The sequence below is a fragment of the Oncorhynchus nerka genome, linkage group LG5 (genome assembly GCF_034236695.1).
Source record: "Oncorhynchus nerka isolate Pitt River linkage group LG5, Oner_Uvic_2.0, whole genome shotgun sequence".
Taxonomy (NCBI): Eukaryota; Metazoa; Chordata; class Actinopteri; order Salmoniformes; family Salmonidae; genus Oncorhynchus; species Oncorhynchus nerka.
Window position 1 is genome coordinate 22,762,641 of NC_088400.1, and position 15,058 is coordinate 22,777,698.

The window sequence follows — 15,058 nt, forward strand, 5'->3', positions numbered from 1 at the left end:
AAATAATGGTATCTTAAAGTCACATATTATTTGCTTTAATAACAACCTTCATATATATATATATATATATATTGGTTATTACACTCTAGACCAAATGATTCTGAACAGGTGACAGGCCTATGCACCTGTCAATGTGCCTGCATTGATATGTAAATGTTGATTAAATAATAGTTAGGCAAAATAATAAATAGTAGGCAAGTGGTAGCCTGGTAATACCACCTTTAACATGTTCTGCTCTACTGTATTATACACGTTTTATAGGCCAAGGTTGAAAACATTCAACATTTGTGTTCAACAATATAGAGTCAACAAATGTCAACATGTTTATTAATTGAGACCTATTGAAACACCAGGCTTGCATAATGCATAAACTGTTCATAAACTCTGTAGCCCATAAAGCTATGTTTGTGTGTTGTGTCATCAGTGATTATTATGCAAGATTGCTCACTTCCTGTAACCGATAAAAGGATCTATCGTAAATCTGCATGTAAATGTACTGGCAGCTATCACAGCAGTTTCTTTTACTGCCTGCTACGTTTAGGTTAAGGACAGCAAGTCGACAACCCTCCCTCTCCGTCATATTCAGCCAAGTACACTAGTCTCTTAGTTAAGACAGCCACAAAGTCAAATTTGGCAACGACAAAATAAGCTTATTAGCAGTGTGGTAAGGTTAGGTAAATCGAATTGCAAGAAGATAAATGGTAGAAATGGGCGGGGTTTAGCCATAATTATGACTTTGTGGTTGTGTTAACTAGTGATGACCCAAACAGGCAGAGGGGCGGTCGTTGCATATGTCCCTGACCAAAAAAACTAAAAGGTTTTGGTAAACAGTGTGGCTCCTACTGTCTTTAAAACGTGTTCTACAGAAATTACACAACGATTCCCAAGTAGCAGAAACATAAAATAAGGAGCCATGATGAGGCAGCAGCAGAACATTCACCTTCGTGCAAGCACGCATTCGCACTGGAGCTTTTGCATTTTGCAATATGGCGCTTCGAGGTGCTGCTTGCACAGAGGAGATTTAACATGGAGGGGAAGGTGAGGGAAGGCACGATTATTATCAAAATCGTACGGTGATGCGACTCTCTCGCACCCTCCCCCACTAAGACAGCAAAACGGGAACGAGGGATGGGGGGTCGTCGTCCTTTATGTTCAACTATCCCATACCACTAATTAATACTCGCAAATTATGAGGTCATATTGCTTTTTTAGTATATGTTGTATGTATGTGAAGTCATTACAACGTTATACTATGCAGAATAGAGTGGCCATATCATCAATATTTGTATTAATGTATCTTCTTGCAACAGTACATGTATCCCCTCTCTGAATGATCCTCTGCTTAGCAGAACAAGAACGGAGAAACCATCTCGACCTCATTATTACATATTTATGCACGGCAGGGAGTGGCCACTGTGGTCAGGCTCAACCAATACGATCGCAGCGGTGAAAGGAAGGCGTTTCACTCTGTTCGGAAGATAACTTCTCTAAACAGCGCTAACCCAGCAGTGCTTAGGAAAGACAGATAGTCAGGCAGCGGCAAGGGGTGGCTGTACGACCCTCTTTTGGGGGGGGTCTGATTATTACAAAAAAAATATACACACATATATGCATGCCCCGGCCGCAAGATAGGTCATATGACGATAATAGGTATTTTAGAAAGCATATAGCTATATATCTATAAATTTAAGATGCCTATTTTACTTTTCCTGATAGACACGTCCGCTTCTATGAATCAGCGCACTTATTTGGGTACGACGTATCTGGACATTGCTAAAGGCGCGGTTGAGATCTTTATGAAGGTAAAGAATAATTTTACCCCAATTTTTTTCAGCTTACTATTTGCCTTGATAGTGTTGAGGGTCCCTTTGACATATTCAGTCGAAATTAACATGTATTGTTTCGTTTTCTTTAACAGCTGCGTGCCCGAGACCCGGCTAGTAGAGGCGACAGGTACATGCTAGTTACATTCGATGATCCACCATACGGAGTTAAGGTAAATAAATACTGTTAAATGGTTTTATATGTGATTAAGGCGCGGATATTTTGCTGGCAGTGAGACTTTACTGTCCCTCTGGTTTGTAGCTGCGGGTTGGGCGGCCTCCCGGTGGCGAAAACGGCAAATTTTTGTAAAAAATATCCGCAGACCGGTGCAGCGCTGCCTCTGAACATGGCGGACATTTTGCTTTTGTGTTGGGAGAGCTCTCGGGCGCTGAGATGGAGGCGGAGAGATATATTATCTATCGTGACGTCTCTATTTCTGTGGGCTAACTCATCCTGGATTGGTCAACTGGCCTGCACCTCTTCACGAGTCCTCCTGTTGCATTCGTTCTGTGGCTGAACTCTATGCACTCGCATTGGCCAATGTGGACTGGGCGACTCAAACTTATTTGATTTGACAAAACCTCCTTTATCATAGAACATGATGATGTTCACACGACACTCAATATTTTCATCTAAATCTGAGTTTACACCGTAAGGTGCCCATTCTGTAGTTTACACTATCATAACTTCATAATGATCAAATGCCCTTATAAAGTGTCAACATCATAACCCCCCCAGTCTATACACACCATCATCATTACAATGGTTAATGTGAAGGTTAAAGGTTAGGATAGGGAGGTCTCAAGGATCAGGATAGAGATGACCATTTCCCAATGCCCCCACCCTCAGGGTCCCTTTTCTTATATAAAAATAAAACATCCTAACCCATGCCAATAATTAAGCAACAGGCAGAGGCAGCAGGTAGTAATGTTTACATAATCAAATCAAATTTTATCAAATCAAATGTCATGTAATAATGTGGCATAGGCACATAAGCACATATGACTCCTTATGGGTAGTTATAGACTGTTGTTTCTGCCACCACCATGCAAGCAGTACCGGTGCACTAAGTCTGGAACCAACAGGACCCTGAACAGCTTCTACCCCCATAAGACTACTAAATAGTTAGTCAAAATAGTTGACCAATAGCTACCCGGACTATCTGCATTGACTCTTTTTGCACTAACTCTTTTTGACTCATCACATATGCTGCTGTTACTACTGTTTGTTATCTATCTTGTTGCCTAGTAACTTTATCCCTACCTATATGTACATATCTACCTAAATTAACTCGTACCCCTGCACATCGACTTGGCGCTGGTACCCCGTGTATATAACCAAGTTATCGTTACTCATTGTGTATTTATTATTAGTTTTATTATTACATGTTTTACCTTTTCTATTATTTCTCCATTTGTTTCTCTCTGCAATTTGGGAACGGCCCGTAAATGAACATTTCACTGTTAGTTTACACATGTTGTTTATAAGGCATGTGACAAATACAATTTGATTTGTTTTGGTATCCAATTCAAATCTGCCCCAAAGCAGGAAAAGATGGAGTGAAATATGTTCTCCATTTTAGTGTATGTGAGTGGCAGCTAACACCAACGCTCTCAAACATGGAAATAATATTTCAATGACAAGTTCTCTCAGTTTACAAAACAATTAGATGTGACTGTTTGAATGAACCCATATGAATCATGCAGTTACTGCAGCAGCTAGCTTTATCATTGGGATGTCAGTGTAACATTACACCAGACTTAGGAACATGAATAAGCAGTTGGGGCTAACTTGCTGTCAAGTATCTGAGTCTTTTAGCAGACACTCTTATCCAGAGTGACTTACAGTTAGTGCATTCATCTTAAGATAACCATGTATTAATCCTATATGAATTCACTGTCACATGTCTATTCATGCACTCTTGTTGGGGATGGGCACATATTTTGTATAATAGTCAAATGAGTAGTGCTGAAGTGCATTGCATGTAGCCTATGTTATAATGAATGTGTAAAGGCCAAGTGTATGAAACTGCATTGTTGCTTCTTTCATGTGCAACGTTGCCGATGTGCAGAAGGTGTGCCTGCATCAGTGTATGCTGCTGTAGTTTTGTGGTTTGACAGTGACAGTACTGTAGAGTGGCTTATTCCCTGGCACTTCATTAGCTTTGTCTCTCTGGCAGGTGGCCAGACATCCTCCCAGGGCTTTTCTACACCCCCCTCCCTCCAATGCATACACATTTTGCCTCCTTCTCCAGGTCTTCTTCCTCTCCATCCAAGGATAGGTGGTGGTTCATTAGCTATTCCATTTCACATTCCTTGGTGTCAGAGCTTGTTCAGGTTCTGTTTCTGTCTTAAATTACCAGATAGGCCTATAAAGCTTAATTGTCTTCAGAATTTTCCTTGAGGGCATTTTTCCTGATTTGTTGCATATTAATGGATTATTATCAAGGGACTTTTGATGAAACTATTCAAAAGCAGAAGTGCTAAGCGTTCTGGGAAATAACTAGCTAACTGCATGTCTACTGAATTTTTTTCTAGGCACTTTGGAGAGAAAGCTCCTCCCTGTGTTAGGTTTTGACAACCAGACGAACAGATTTTGCCCAACAATAACCCAGCCTGTAATGTCTTGCCTACATTGCCTGGTGCGAGATGGAATCTGACTACTGAACTTCTGCACTTCTACTGAGCAGTGTGGCTGTTTAGCCCTCTTTTATTATTCATAAGCTATTCAGCCACCAATAAGAGAGGAGTTCCATGGAGACGCTGCTGGATAAAGACAATGCTGTCTTTTCCTCCTCCCCCTGAGTTCACTTGTTGTCCCGTTCCTGGACCGTCGAGAGGAAGGTCATTCTTCTCTTCCTCTTCCTCCTCCTGCCCCAGCGCTGACATTACTTTTCTCACTTGGATTTTTTTTCTCTTTCACACTCCTTTCCTCTCTAGCATGACATGTTATTAGGCAGGAGATGTGTACTGTGTGTACGCTATGCATGCTGAAGCAGTTCATCCACGTTCTGTCATAAAGAGCACATGTTCAACTTCATAAAAAAACGCGACAGGGTTGACCGTAAAAGGGTTGACAATTTCATCTTAAATCTGCTATAAATCCCCTTGTTACAGGAGGAATGGAGTCTTGTTGTCTTGTTGTGTTCAACAAGGAGTGGCAATTGAGTTCATTGTTAAAACATTTCTAGCCTGTCTATCTATGGGTAACAGGGTTGACGTGTTATACTCAACCCACTCAGTTTTCCATCACAAAATGGCCAAAAAAAGTACCTGCTTTTACACTATGATTTGACTATTAGATGTTCAATGTTTCTTTTGAAAAAACATTTTGCAAAAGGAATAGTTTCACCACATTAAAACGAGAGTTCACTTCATGTAATAGGACAGACGCAAATGAATCACTAATCACATGAAATAGATATAATGTTCAGGAAAGACTTTGTCAAAGCAACAAGATAACTAGGGCTTTATAATGATAGTGAAAACCTTTGGAAATGTTAGGGTTAAGTGGGTTATAATTTTCCTGGAAGTCACAGAAGGTGCATGGGGGGACATGTCAATATGCTGAATTTTGGCATTTTAGCAAGTCGTTATTCATATTTTAAAAATCTGATTAATTGAATTATCCATGTAGTCTATATTACAGGCCACTTCATTTAATATAACAGGCTTTTAAAATTAAATAACAAAGGGGTGCAAAAGGCAGTCTTTTCGTGAAATGACTCCAAATGTTTAACATTGTGTTATAATCATTCAGGCTTGTGTTTACACATACCTGACCGGTACATCCAGGGCTGTCAGTCACATACCTGACCGGTACATCCAGGGCTGTCATTCAGTAATACAATGTGCATATAAGGAAGACTTCTGCCCTCTTCTTATGGGATTCTGGTTTAGGGCCACACATCCTAATAGTCATTCCTTGACCCTGTCTACTAAGGACTTTACTCCCACTGAGGCCTGTAGCGGGGACTGTAGCGAGGTCTGTAGCGGGGTCTGTAGCGGGGTCTGTAGCGGGGTCTGAAGCGTTCTGTAGCGGGGTCTGAAGCGTTCTGTAGCGGGGTCTGTACTCGTGTCTGAAACCTACTCCGCTTCACTGGCTGTGAGTCTGTGACCCCTTCCCTTTGCCTTCCATATGATCACAGCTCTTTGGGCTTGTTAAGCAGCCTAGCTTTCACTGCAGTGATAGCTCTGATTTCTACCATGCTCACGCTGCTCTCATCTCCTGCTCTCATGACCAGTTAGTTCATCACCACCCTTCTGAGTCAGAAATGCACAATGACATGATGCTTTCTTTTTCCATTCTACTGAATGGGTATTGGTGCTTTCTGGTGGTGCTGTCTTGCCTGCTCAAGTTCCATGAATCAAGACCTCATCACGTGCCTTCAACCTGGCACATTTTGGTTCTGCTCCTTAACTAAAGGATCATGGGAACTTAATGTTTTTTATTTATAGGAGTCTGCTTTCCCATAACTGGGGCTTTTGCGTGGAACAAGTTGTTATCTGTCTGTTTATGGAAAGCGGTCTCCTGTCCTGCAGTCAGTATGTGCAGGAACCCAGCATGACTTAGCCTAGGCCCCAGCTGCTGTATCCTGGCTTATAGACTGCCACTGTTCTATCGGGGGTGGGGGGACCTAGCTATATTCAGCTGCTATACCCTGGCTCATAGACTACCACTGTTAAATTGGGGGTGGGGGGGCTTAGCTATATACAGACACAAGTACATATAACAGTTTTTGATAATAAATCATTCATGATGATGTAATCACTTTTTTCATTGTGAATTTGATGTTGTCTTTTTCTTGGCACTCTAACTCGGTGTCTGGGTTGCCGAGAGACATTTGAAGACGATGATGTCAGTGCTGTAGGCTAGCTCTATGTCTTGTGTCATGTTGTATTCCTGTTTCACCACATGGCATGAAGCGCAGCCCACAAATAAATAGCCTAGCAATATAATGTTGACAATCCAGTCTCAATATCCTAACCCTTCCCCAAACGCCGCAACATCAGCATAGTGGAGCACATTTTTTTCTAATGCATTGAGCCTCTTTCACTCTTTTTCATGTCTCCCTCCACCTGTTTTCCCTCCCTTTCCCACCCCACCCACCAGACAAGGTTGTCTTAAAACAAGGGACTCTGGTTGCACACTTATACAGCCTATAATGAATAGTTGATTTGGAGGGGGGGAAAGAAGGTTGGACAGGTAAAATTGAATTACTCTTTCGTTTGAATTATTGAGTGTGAGTTAAGAGTTCTACGGCCTGCCAGTAGGACTTTGTCTTCAGTTCTACGGCCTGCCAGTAGGACTTGTCTTCAGTTCTACAGCCTACCAGTAGGACTTTGTCTTCAGTTCTACAGCTTACCAGTAGGGCTTTGTCTTCAGTTCTACGGCCTGCCAGTAGGGCTTTGTCTTCAGTTCTACAGCCTACCAGTAGGGCTTTGTCTTTAGTTCTACAGCCTGCCAGTAGGGCTTTGTTTTCAGTTCTACAGCCTGCCAGTAGGGCTTTGTCTTCAGTTCTACAGCCTACCAGTAGGGCTTTGTCTTCAGTTCTACAGCCTACCAGTAGGGCTTTGTCTTCAGTTCTACAGCCTACCAGTAGGGCTTTGTCTTCAGTTCTACAGCCTACCAGTAGGGCTTTGTCTTCAGTTCTACAGCCTACCAGTAGGGCTTTGTCTTCAGTTCTACAGCCTACCAGTAGGGCTTTGTCTTCAGTTCTACAGCCTACCAGTAGGGCTTTGTCTTCAGTTCTACAGCCTACCAGTAGGGCTTTGTCTTCAGTTCTACAGCCTACCAGTAGGGCTTTGTCTTCAGTTCTACATCCTACCAGTAGGGCTTTGTCTTCAGTTCTACAGCCTACCAGTAGGGCTTTGTCTTCAGTTCTACAGCCTACCAGTAGGGCTTTGTCTTCAGTTCTACAGCCTGCCAGTAGGGCTTTGTCTTCAGTTCTACAGCCTACCAGTAGGGCTTTGACTTCAGTTCTACAGCCTACCAGTAGGGCTTTGTCTTCAGTTCTACAGCCTGCCAGTAGGGCTTTGTCTTCAGTTCTACAGCCTACCAGTAGGGCTTTGTCTTCAGTTCTACAGCCTACCAGTAGGACTTTGTCTTCAGTTCTACAGCCTACCAGTAGGGCTTTGTCTTCAGTTCTACAGCCTACCAGTAGGGCTTTGTCTTCAGTTCTACAGCCTACCAGTAGGGCTTTGTCTTCAGTTCTACAGCCTGCCAGTAGGGCTTTGTCTTCAGTTCTACAGCCTACCAGTAGGGCTTTGTCTTCAGTTCTACAGCCTGACAGTAGTTTTTTGTTCTTCAGTTCTACAACCTGCCAGTAGGATTTTGTCTTAACTTCTACAGCCTACCAGTAGGGCTTTGTCTTCAGTTCTACAGCCTACCAGTAGGGCTTTGTCTTCAGTTCTACAGCCTGCCAGTAGGGCTTTGTCTTCAGTTCTACAGCCTACCAGTAGGGCTTTGTCTTCAGTTCTACAGCCTACCAGTAGGGCTTTGTCTTCAGTTCTACAGCCTGCCAGTAGGGCTTTGTCTTCAGTTCTACAGCCTACCAGTAGGGCTTTGTCTTCAGTTCTACAGCCTGCCAGTAGGGCTTTGTCTTCAGTTCTACAGCCTACCAGTAGGGCTTTGTCTTCAGTTCTACAGCCTACCAGTAGGACTTTGTCTTCAGTTCTACAGCCTACCAGTAGGGCTTTGTCTTCAGTTCTACAGCCTACCAGTAGGGCTTTGTCTTCAGTTCTACAGCCTACCAGTAGGGCTTTGTCTTCAGTTCTACAGCCTGCCAGTAGGGCTTTGTCTTCAGTTCTACAGCCTACCAGTAGGGCTTTGTCTTCAGTTCTACAGCCTGACAGTAGTTTTTTGTTCTTCAGTTCTACAACCTGCCAGTAGGATTTTGTCTTAACTTCTACAGCCTACCAGTAGGGCTTTGTCTTCAGTTCTACAGCCTGCCAGTAGGGCTTTGTCTTCAGTTCTACAGCCTACCAGTAGGGCTTTGTCTTCAGTTCTACAGCCAACCAGTAGGGCTTTGTCTTCAGTTCTACAGCCTACCAGTAGGGCTTTGTCTTCAGTTCTACAGCCTACCAGTAGGACTTTGTCTTCAGTTCTACAGCCTACCAGTAGGGCTTTGTCTTCAGTTCTACAGCCTACCAGTAGGGCTTTGTCTTCAGTTCTACAGCCTACCAGTAGGGCTTTGTCTTCAGTTCTACAGCCTGCCAGTAGGGCTTTGTCTTCAGTTCTACAGCCTACCAGTAGGGCTTTGTCTTCAGTTCTACAGCCTGACAGTAGTTTTTTGTTCTTCAGTTCTACAACCTGCCAGTAGGATTTTGTCTTAACTTCTACAGCCTTCTTTATTTATTTATTTTTGTTCAACCTTTATTTAACTAGGCAAGTCTGTTAAGAACAAATTCTTATTGACAATAATGGCCTACAGTGGCCAAACCCGGAGGATGCTGGGCCAATTGCATTTCTTCTACAGTGAAGGAACGCAACATGCTACTTCACATATACAATTGCTTTAGCATTTATGCTATTTTTCACTACTTCATAAGTACATTGGAGTAAACACAATCTAGAGGTTAGATATAATAACTTATGCCTTGTATCCAAGGACTACAAACACTTAAAAGTTAAGCCAACTCTGTCCTGTTGTATTTCCTGCTCAGTGTCCATGTCACCTCCAAACTCCCACCCTCTATTTCTCTCTTCCTCCTTCTCCTCCTCTCTCTCTTTAGGAAGCATGGTACCGCTTACGGTGGGGCTGGTAAGCCTGCAGGTCATCCGTAGATTAAGCATAATGCTGTAACAGTAAGGTACTTGACCTCAGTGGAGGAAAGAGCGAAAGCAGCCACTCACTCACACTCCCCTACTAGGCTGCTCTCCTACGGGAAAGCCCCGGTCTCGTGGGAAAGCCCTGGTCTCGTGGGAAAGCCCTGGTCTCGTGGGAAAGCCCTGGTCTCATGGGATGAGCAGCTTCAGGAAGTGCTTCAGCAAGAGCCAATAGTGGCCATTACTTTGTGTTTTCTGAGATATTTTCTACATTACAAATAGACCTACCATTTTCAAACCAAGCACTCTAAAGGCATAACCTAAGGAAGATGTAATCTCGTAGCTTCATAGTATCATAAACATATTATTTAAAGGGATAGTTTACCTAAATTACTAAATGACTCACTGGTTTCCTTACCGTGTAAGTATTCTATGGACAAGGTATGACAGCAATCCATGCTTTGGTTTAGTTTCCCTGGCACTGTTTCCACATGCTAACGTTTTAGCATTTTTGGCACAAATCCCATTTATGTCAAGGGACCGATATTAGCATTTTTTGCGCATCATAACCAAATTAGCTAAAAGTATCTAACATTGATTGTGAAGCTCAGCAAAGTCACTTATAGATGATTTTAACATGGTCCATGAAAAATGCTAATTTTGGTCCCATGACTTGAATGGGATTTGTGCCACAAATGCTTAAACGTGAGCATGTGGAAACCGTGCCAGCTAAAACTAAACCAAAGCATGTATTGCTGTCATACCTTGTCCATAGACTGCTTGCAGGGTAAGGAACCAATTAGTGTTTTGTCATTTGGGTGATCTAACCCTTTAATATAGAGCCTAATGTATGATAAATATATTTCATCTGTTGTGATAATACATATTTTCTTTAGCCTATATGAGTATGGAGCTTTTACTGTATGTCTTTAACCCAGCACTAATATGTTTAATATGAGTCAGTGTGTGGTTGTCTTTAACCCAGCACTAATATGTTTAATATGAGTCAGTGTGTGGTTGTCTTTAACCCGGCACTAATATGTTTAATATGAGTCAGTGTGTGGTTGTCTTTAACCCAGCACTAATATGTTTAATATGAGTCAGTGTGTGGTTGTCTTTAACCCGGCACTAATATGTTTAATATGAGTCAGTGTGTGGTTGTCTTTAACCCGGCACTAATATGTTTAATATGAGTCAGTGTGTGGTTGTCTTTAACCCAGCACTAATATGTTTAATATGAGTCAGTGTGTGGTTGTCTTTAACCCAGCACTAATATGTTTAATATGAGTCAGTGTGTGGTTGTCTTTAACCCAGCACTAATATGTTTAATATGAGTCAGTGTGTGGTTGTCTTTAACCCAGCACTAATATGTTTAATATGAGTCAGTGTGTGGTTGTCTTTAACCCGGCACTAATATGTTTAATATGAGTCAGTGTGTGGTTGTCTTTAACCCGGCACTAATATGTTTAATATGAGTCAGTGTGTGGTTGTCTTTAACCCAGCACTAATATGTTTAATATGAGTCAGTGTGTGGTTGTCTTTAACCCAGCACTAATATGTTTAATATGAGTCAGTGTGTGGTTGTCTTTAACCCAGCACTAATATGTTTAATATGAGTCAGTGTGTGGTTGTCTTTAACCCAGCACTAATATGTTTAATATGAGTCAGTGTGTGGTTGTCTTTAACCCAGCACTAATATGTTTAATATGAGTCAGTGTGTGGTTGTCTTTAACCCAGCACTAATATGTTTAATATGAGTCAGTGTGTGGTTGTCTTTAACCCGGCACTAATATGTTTAATATGAGTCAGTGTGTGGTTGTCTTTAACCCAGCACTAATATGTTTAATATGAGTCAGTGTGTGGTTGTCTTTAACCCAGCACTAATATGTTTAATATGAGTCAGTGTGTGGTTGTCTTTAACCCAGCACTAATATGTTTAATATGAGTCAGTGTATGAGTCAGTGTTGTCTTTAACCCAGCACTAATATGTTTAATAGTGTGTGGTTGAGTCAGTGTGTGGTTGTCTTTAACCCAGCACTAATATGTTTAATATGAGTCAGTGTGTGGTTGTCTTTAACCCAGCACTAATATGTTTAATATGAGTCAGTGTGTGGTTGTCTTTAACCCAGCACTAATATGTTTAATATGAGTCAGTGTGTGGTTGTCTTTAACCCGGCACTAATATGTTTAATATGAGTCAGTGTGTGGTTGTCTTTAACCCAGCACTAATATGTTTAATATGAGTCAGTGTGTGGTTGTCTTTAACCCAGCACTAATATGTTTAATATGAGTCAGTGTGTGGTTGTCTTTAACCCAGCACTAATATGTTTAATATGAGTCAGTGTGTGGTTGTCTTTAACCCAGCACTAATATGTTTAATATGAGTCAGTGTGTGGTTGTCTTTAACCCAGCACTAATATGTTTAATATGAGTCAGTGTGTGGTTGTCTTTAACCCGGCACTAATATGTTTAATATGAGTCAGTGTGTGGTTGTCTTTAACCCGGCACTAATATGTTTAATATGAGTCAGTGTGTGGTTGTCTTTAACCCGGCACTAATATGTTTAATATGAGTCAGTGTGTGGTTGTCTTTAACCCGGCACTAATATGTTTAATATGAGTCAGTGTGTGGTTGTCTTTAACCCGGCACTAATATGTTTAATATGAGTCAGTGTGTGGTTGTCTTTAACTCAGCACTAATATGTTTAATATGAGTCAGTGTGTGGTTGTCTTTAACTCAGCACTAATATGTTTAATATGAGTCAGTGTGTGGTTGTCTTTAACCCGGCACTAATATGTTTAATATGAGTCAGTGTGTGGTTGTCTTTAACCCGGCACTAATATGTTTAATATGAGTCAGTGTGTGGTTGTCTTTAACCCAGCACTAATATGTTTAATATGAGTCAGTGTGTGGTTGTCTTTAACCCAGCACTAATATGTTTAATATGAGTCAGTGTGTGGTTGTCTTTAACCCAGCACTAATATGTTTAATATGAGTCAGTGTGTGGTTGTCTTTAACCCGGCACTAATATGTTTAATATGAGTCAGTGTGTGGTTGTCTTTAACCCAGCACTAATATGTTTAATATGAGTCAGTGTGTGGTTGTCTTTAACCCGGCACTAATATGTTTAATATGAGTCAGTGTGTGGTTGTCTTTAACCCGGCACTAATATGTTTAATATGAGTCAGTGTGTGGTTGTCTTTAACCCGGCACTAATATGTTTAATATGAGTCAGTGTGTGGTTGTCTTTAACCCGGCACTAATATGTTTAATATGAGTCAGTGTGTGGTTGTCTTTAACCCAGCACTAATATGTTTAATATGAGTCAGTGTGTGGTTGTCTTTAACCCAGCACTAATATGTTTAATATGAGTCAGTGTGTGGTTGTCTTTAACCCAGCACTAATATGTTTAATATGAGTCAGTGTGTGGTTGTCTTTAACCCGGCACTAATATGTTTAATATGAGTCAGTGTGTGGTTGTCTTTAACCCGGCACTAATATGTTTAATATGAGTCAGCGTGTTTGTTTGTGCGTGCAAACATGCCTCTGTGCTCTGGGGTCAATGTAATGTAATACTGTCTGTGTATGTGTGTGTAAGAGTGAGCGTGTGGATGTTGTGTCCACTTTCATGACTGGTGTTTATGTGGGTTGATCATGCAGTGTATTGTGATGACGCAAGACTCCCTCTGTCTGCCTGAGTATGCAATGTACTGCATTCCCTTCATGTGTGTGTGTGTGTGTGTGTGTGTGTGTGTGTGTGTGTGTTTGACACACTATCCCTGTGTGTATTTCAGGCGGGCTGGAAGGAGAACCATGCCACGTTTATGAGTGAACTGAAGAATCTGCAGGCGTCTGGACTGACAACTCTGGGTCACGCTCTCCGCGCAGCCTTTGACCTACTCAACCTAAACCGCCTTGTCTCTGGCATCGACAACTATGGACAGGTATTCCTGACACTCAACCCTCTACACCTTTAAATATAACATACTTTAGTATAAAGTACATCACCCAGGTCATAGAAATAGCATTTATTTCCCCCAAAATATCCTATGGAATATCAGGCAATAGTTAACTTTTTTAAACGTATTATTATGCACAAGCATTGTGTACAATAGCATGCAATACAGTGCATATATATTTGAGGAATATTCCGTTTGTGTATGTATTTGTGTATATCAGCCAATATGAGCAGTATTAGACCATTAGGGCTAGGCTAGCGGTGAACCTTGGGAGTATGTAAATCTTCTTAGTCTTTCTCTGCAGGTAGCATAGTGGTTAGAGCGGTGGGCCAGTAACTGAAAGGTTGCTGGATCGAATCCCAGAGCTGACAAGGTAAAAATCTGCCGTTCTGCCCCTGAACAAGGCAGTTAACCTACTGTTCCTCGGTAGGCTGTCATTGTAAATAAGAATTTGTTCTTAACTGACTTACCTAGTTAAATAAAGGTTCAATAAATAAAACATATATATCTAAAAAATGTCGCTGATAGTGTGTGTGTTTGTGTGTAAATAAGAGAACGCTGGCGGTAGGAAGCTCAGCAGCTAAGGAGTTGGACCTGTAGCCTCAAGGTGTCCGGTTCGATTCCCGGGCCGGGCGCTAGAAAAAGGGCAAAATTAATCTGGCAACTTGAGGGCTACTCTGGGTTCACACCCTCAAGACATTCCCCTACTGTTGGGCCTTTGAGCAAGGCACTTAACCCCATAACCCTGTACTCATCTCAACTGTCTGTTTGGTGTCTGGTGGTGGGGGGCTGAGAACACAAGACAATATTTAGTGGTTCTCTGGAACATCTGGACAATAAAGTTGTATTGTATATCACAGAAGGTTGATGGCACCTTAATTGGGGAGGGCGGGTTTATGGTAATGGCTGGAGCGGAATTTGTGGAATGGTATCAAATATATCAAAAGCATAGTTTTCATGTGTTTGATGCCATTCCATTGGCTCCATTCCAGCCATTAGTATGAGCTGTCCTCCCCTCAGCAGCCTCCACTGTTGTATGTAGTCCAGGGAAGGAGCCTCTGTCCTCACAGAGTACCAAAACGACAATCATCTCTCAGCCTGACCAACAGCAAACAGTTTTTTAACCCATGAACTTCCCTGTCTATCCTCAGGGCCGTAACCCGTTCTTTCTGGAGCCTTCGGTGATCATCACCATCACGGATGGGAACAAGCTGACTCACACCTCTGGGGTGCCGGATGAGGTGAGCGAGGACAATGGTCGTTCCTCTGACTGGTTAACTGTAAGTCAGAGGCCGTGCTCATAAAGCGTCTCAAAGTAAAAGTGCTGATCTAGGATCAGGTCCCCCTGTCCATGTGATCTTATTAAGGAAAAACTGATCCTAAGTTAGCACTTCTACTCTGAGAAGCTTGATACATATGGCCCCAGGTTTAAAAGCAGTGGACTGTGGTCCTGGCTAGGTCTAATGAAGAAGGAACAGTTTCACTCTCCAGCCAGTAGAGTTCTACTA

At 41.9% G+C, this 15,058-nt stretch overlaps 1 protein-coding gene across 1 annotated transcript in view; it reads left to right on the forward strand.

The window, feature by feature from the left end:
- Positions 1 to 1,503: 1,503 nt before the first annotated feature.
- ints6l (integrator complex subunit 6 like) overlaps positions 1,504 to 15,058 on the forward strand; it is a 30,865-nt gene continuing 17,310 nt past the window's right edge. The window contains exons 1-4 of the mRNA XM_029659365.2: positions 1,504 to 1,802; positions 1,919 to 1,996; positions 13,386 to 13,535; positions 14,702 to 14,791. Of these exons, the coding sequence (XP_029515225.2) occupies positions 1,692 to 1,802; positions 1,919 to 1,996; positions 13,386 to 13,535; positions 14,702 to 14,791 (429 nt within the window). The 5' untranslated portion in view covers positions 1,504 to 1,691. The remainder of the gene's footprint in view (positions 1,803 to 1,918; positions 1,997 to 13,385; positions 13,536 to 14,701; positions 14,792 to 15,058) is intronic.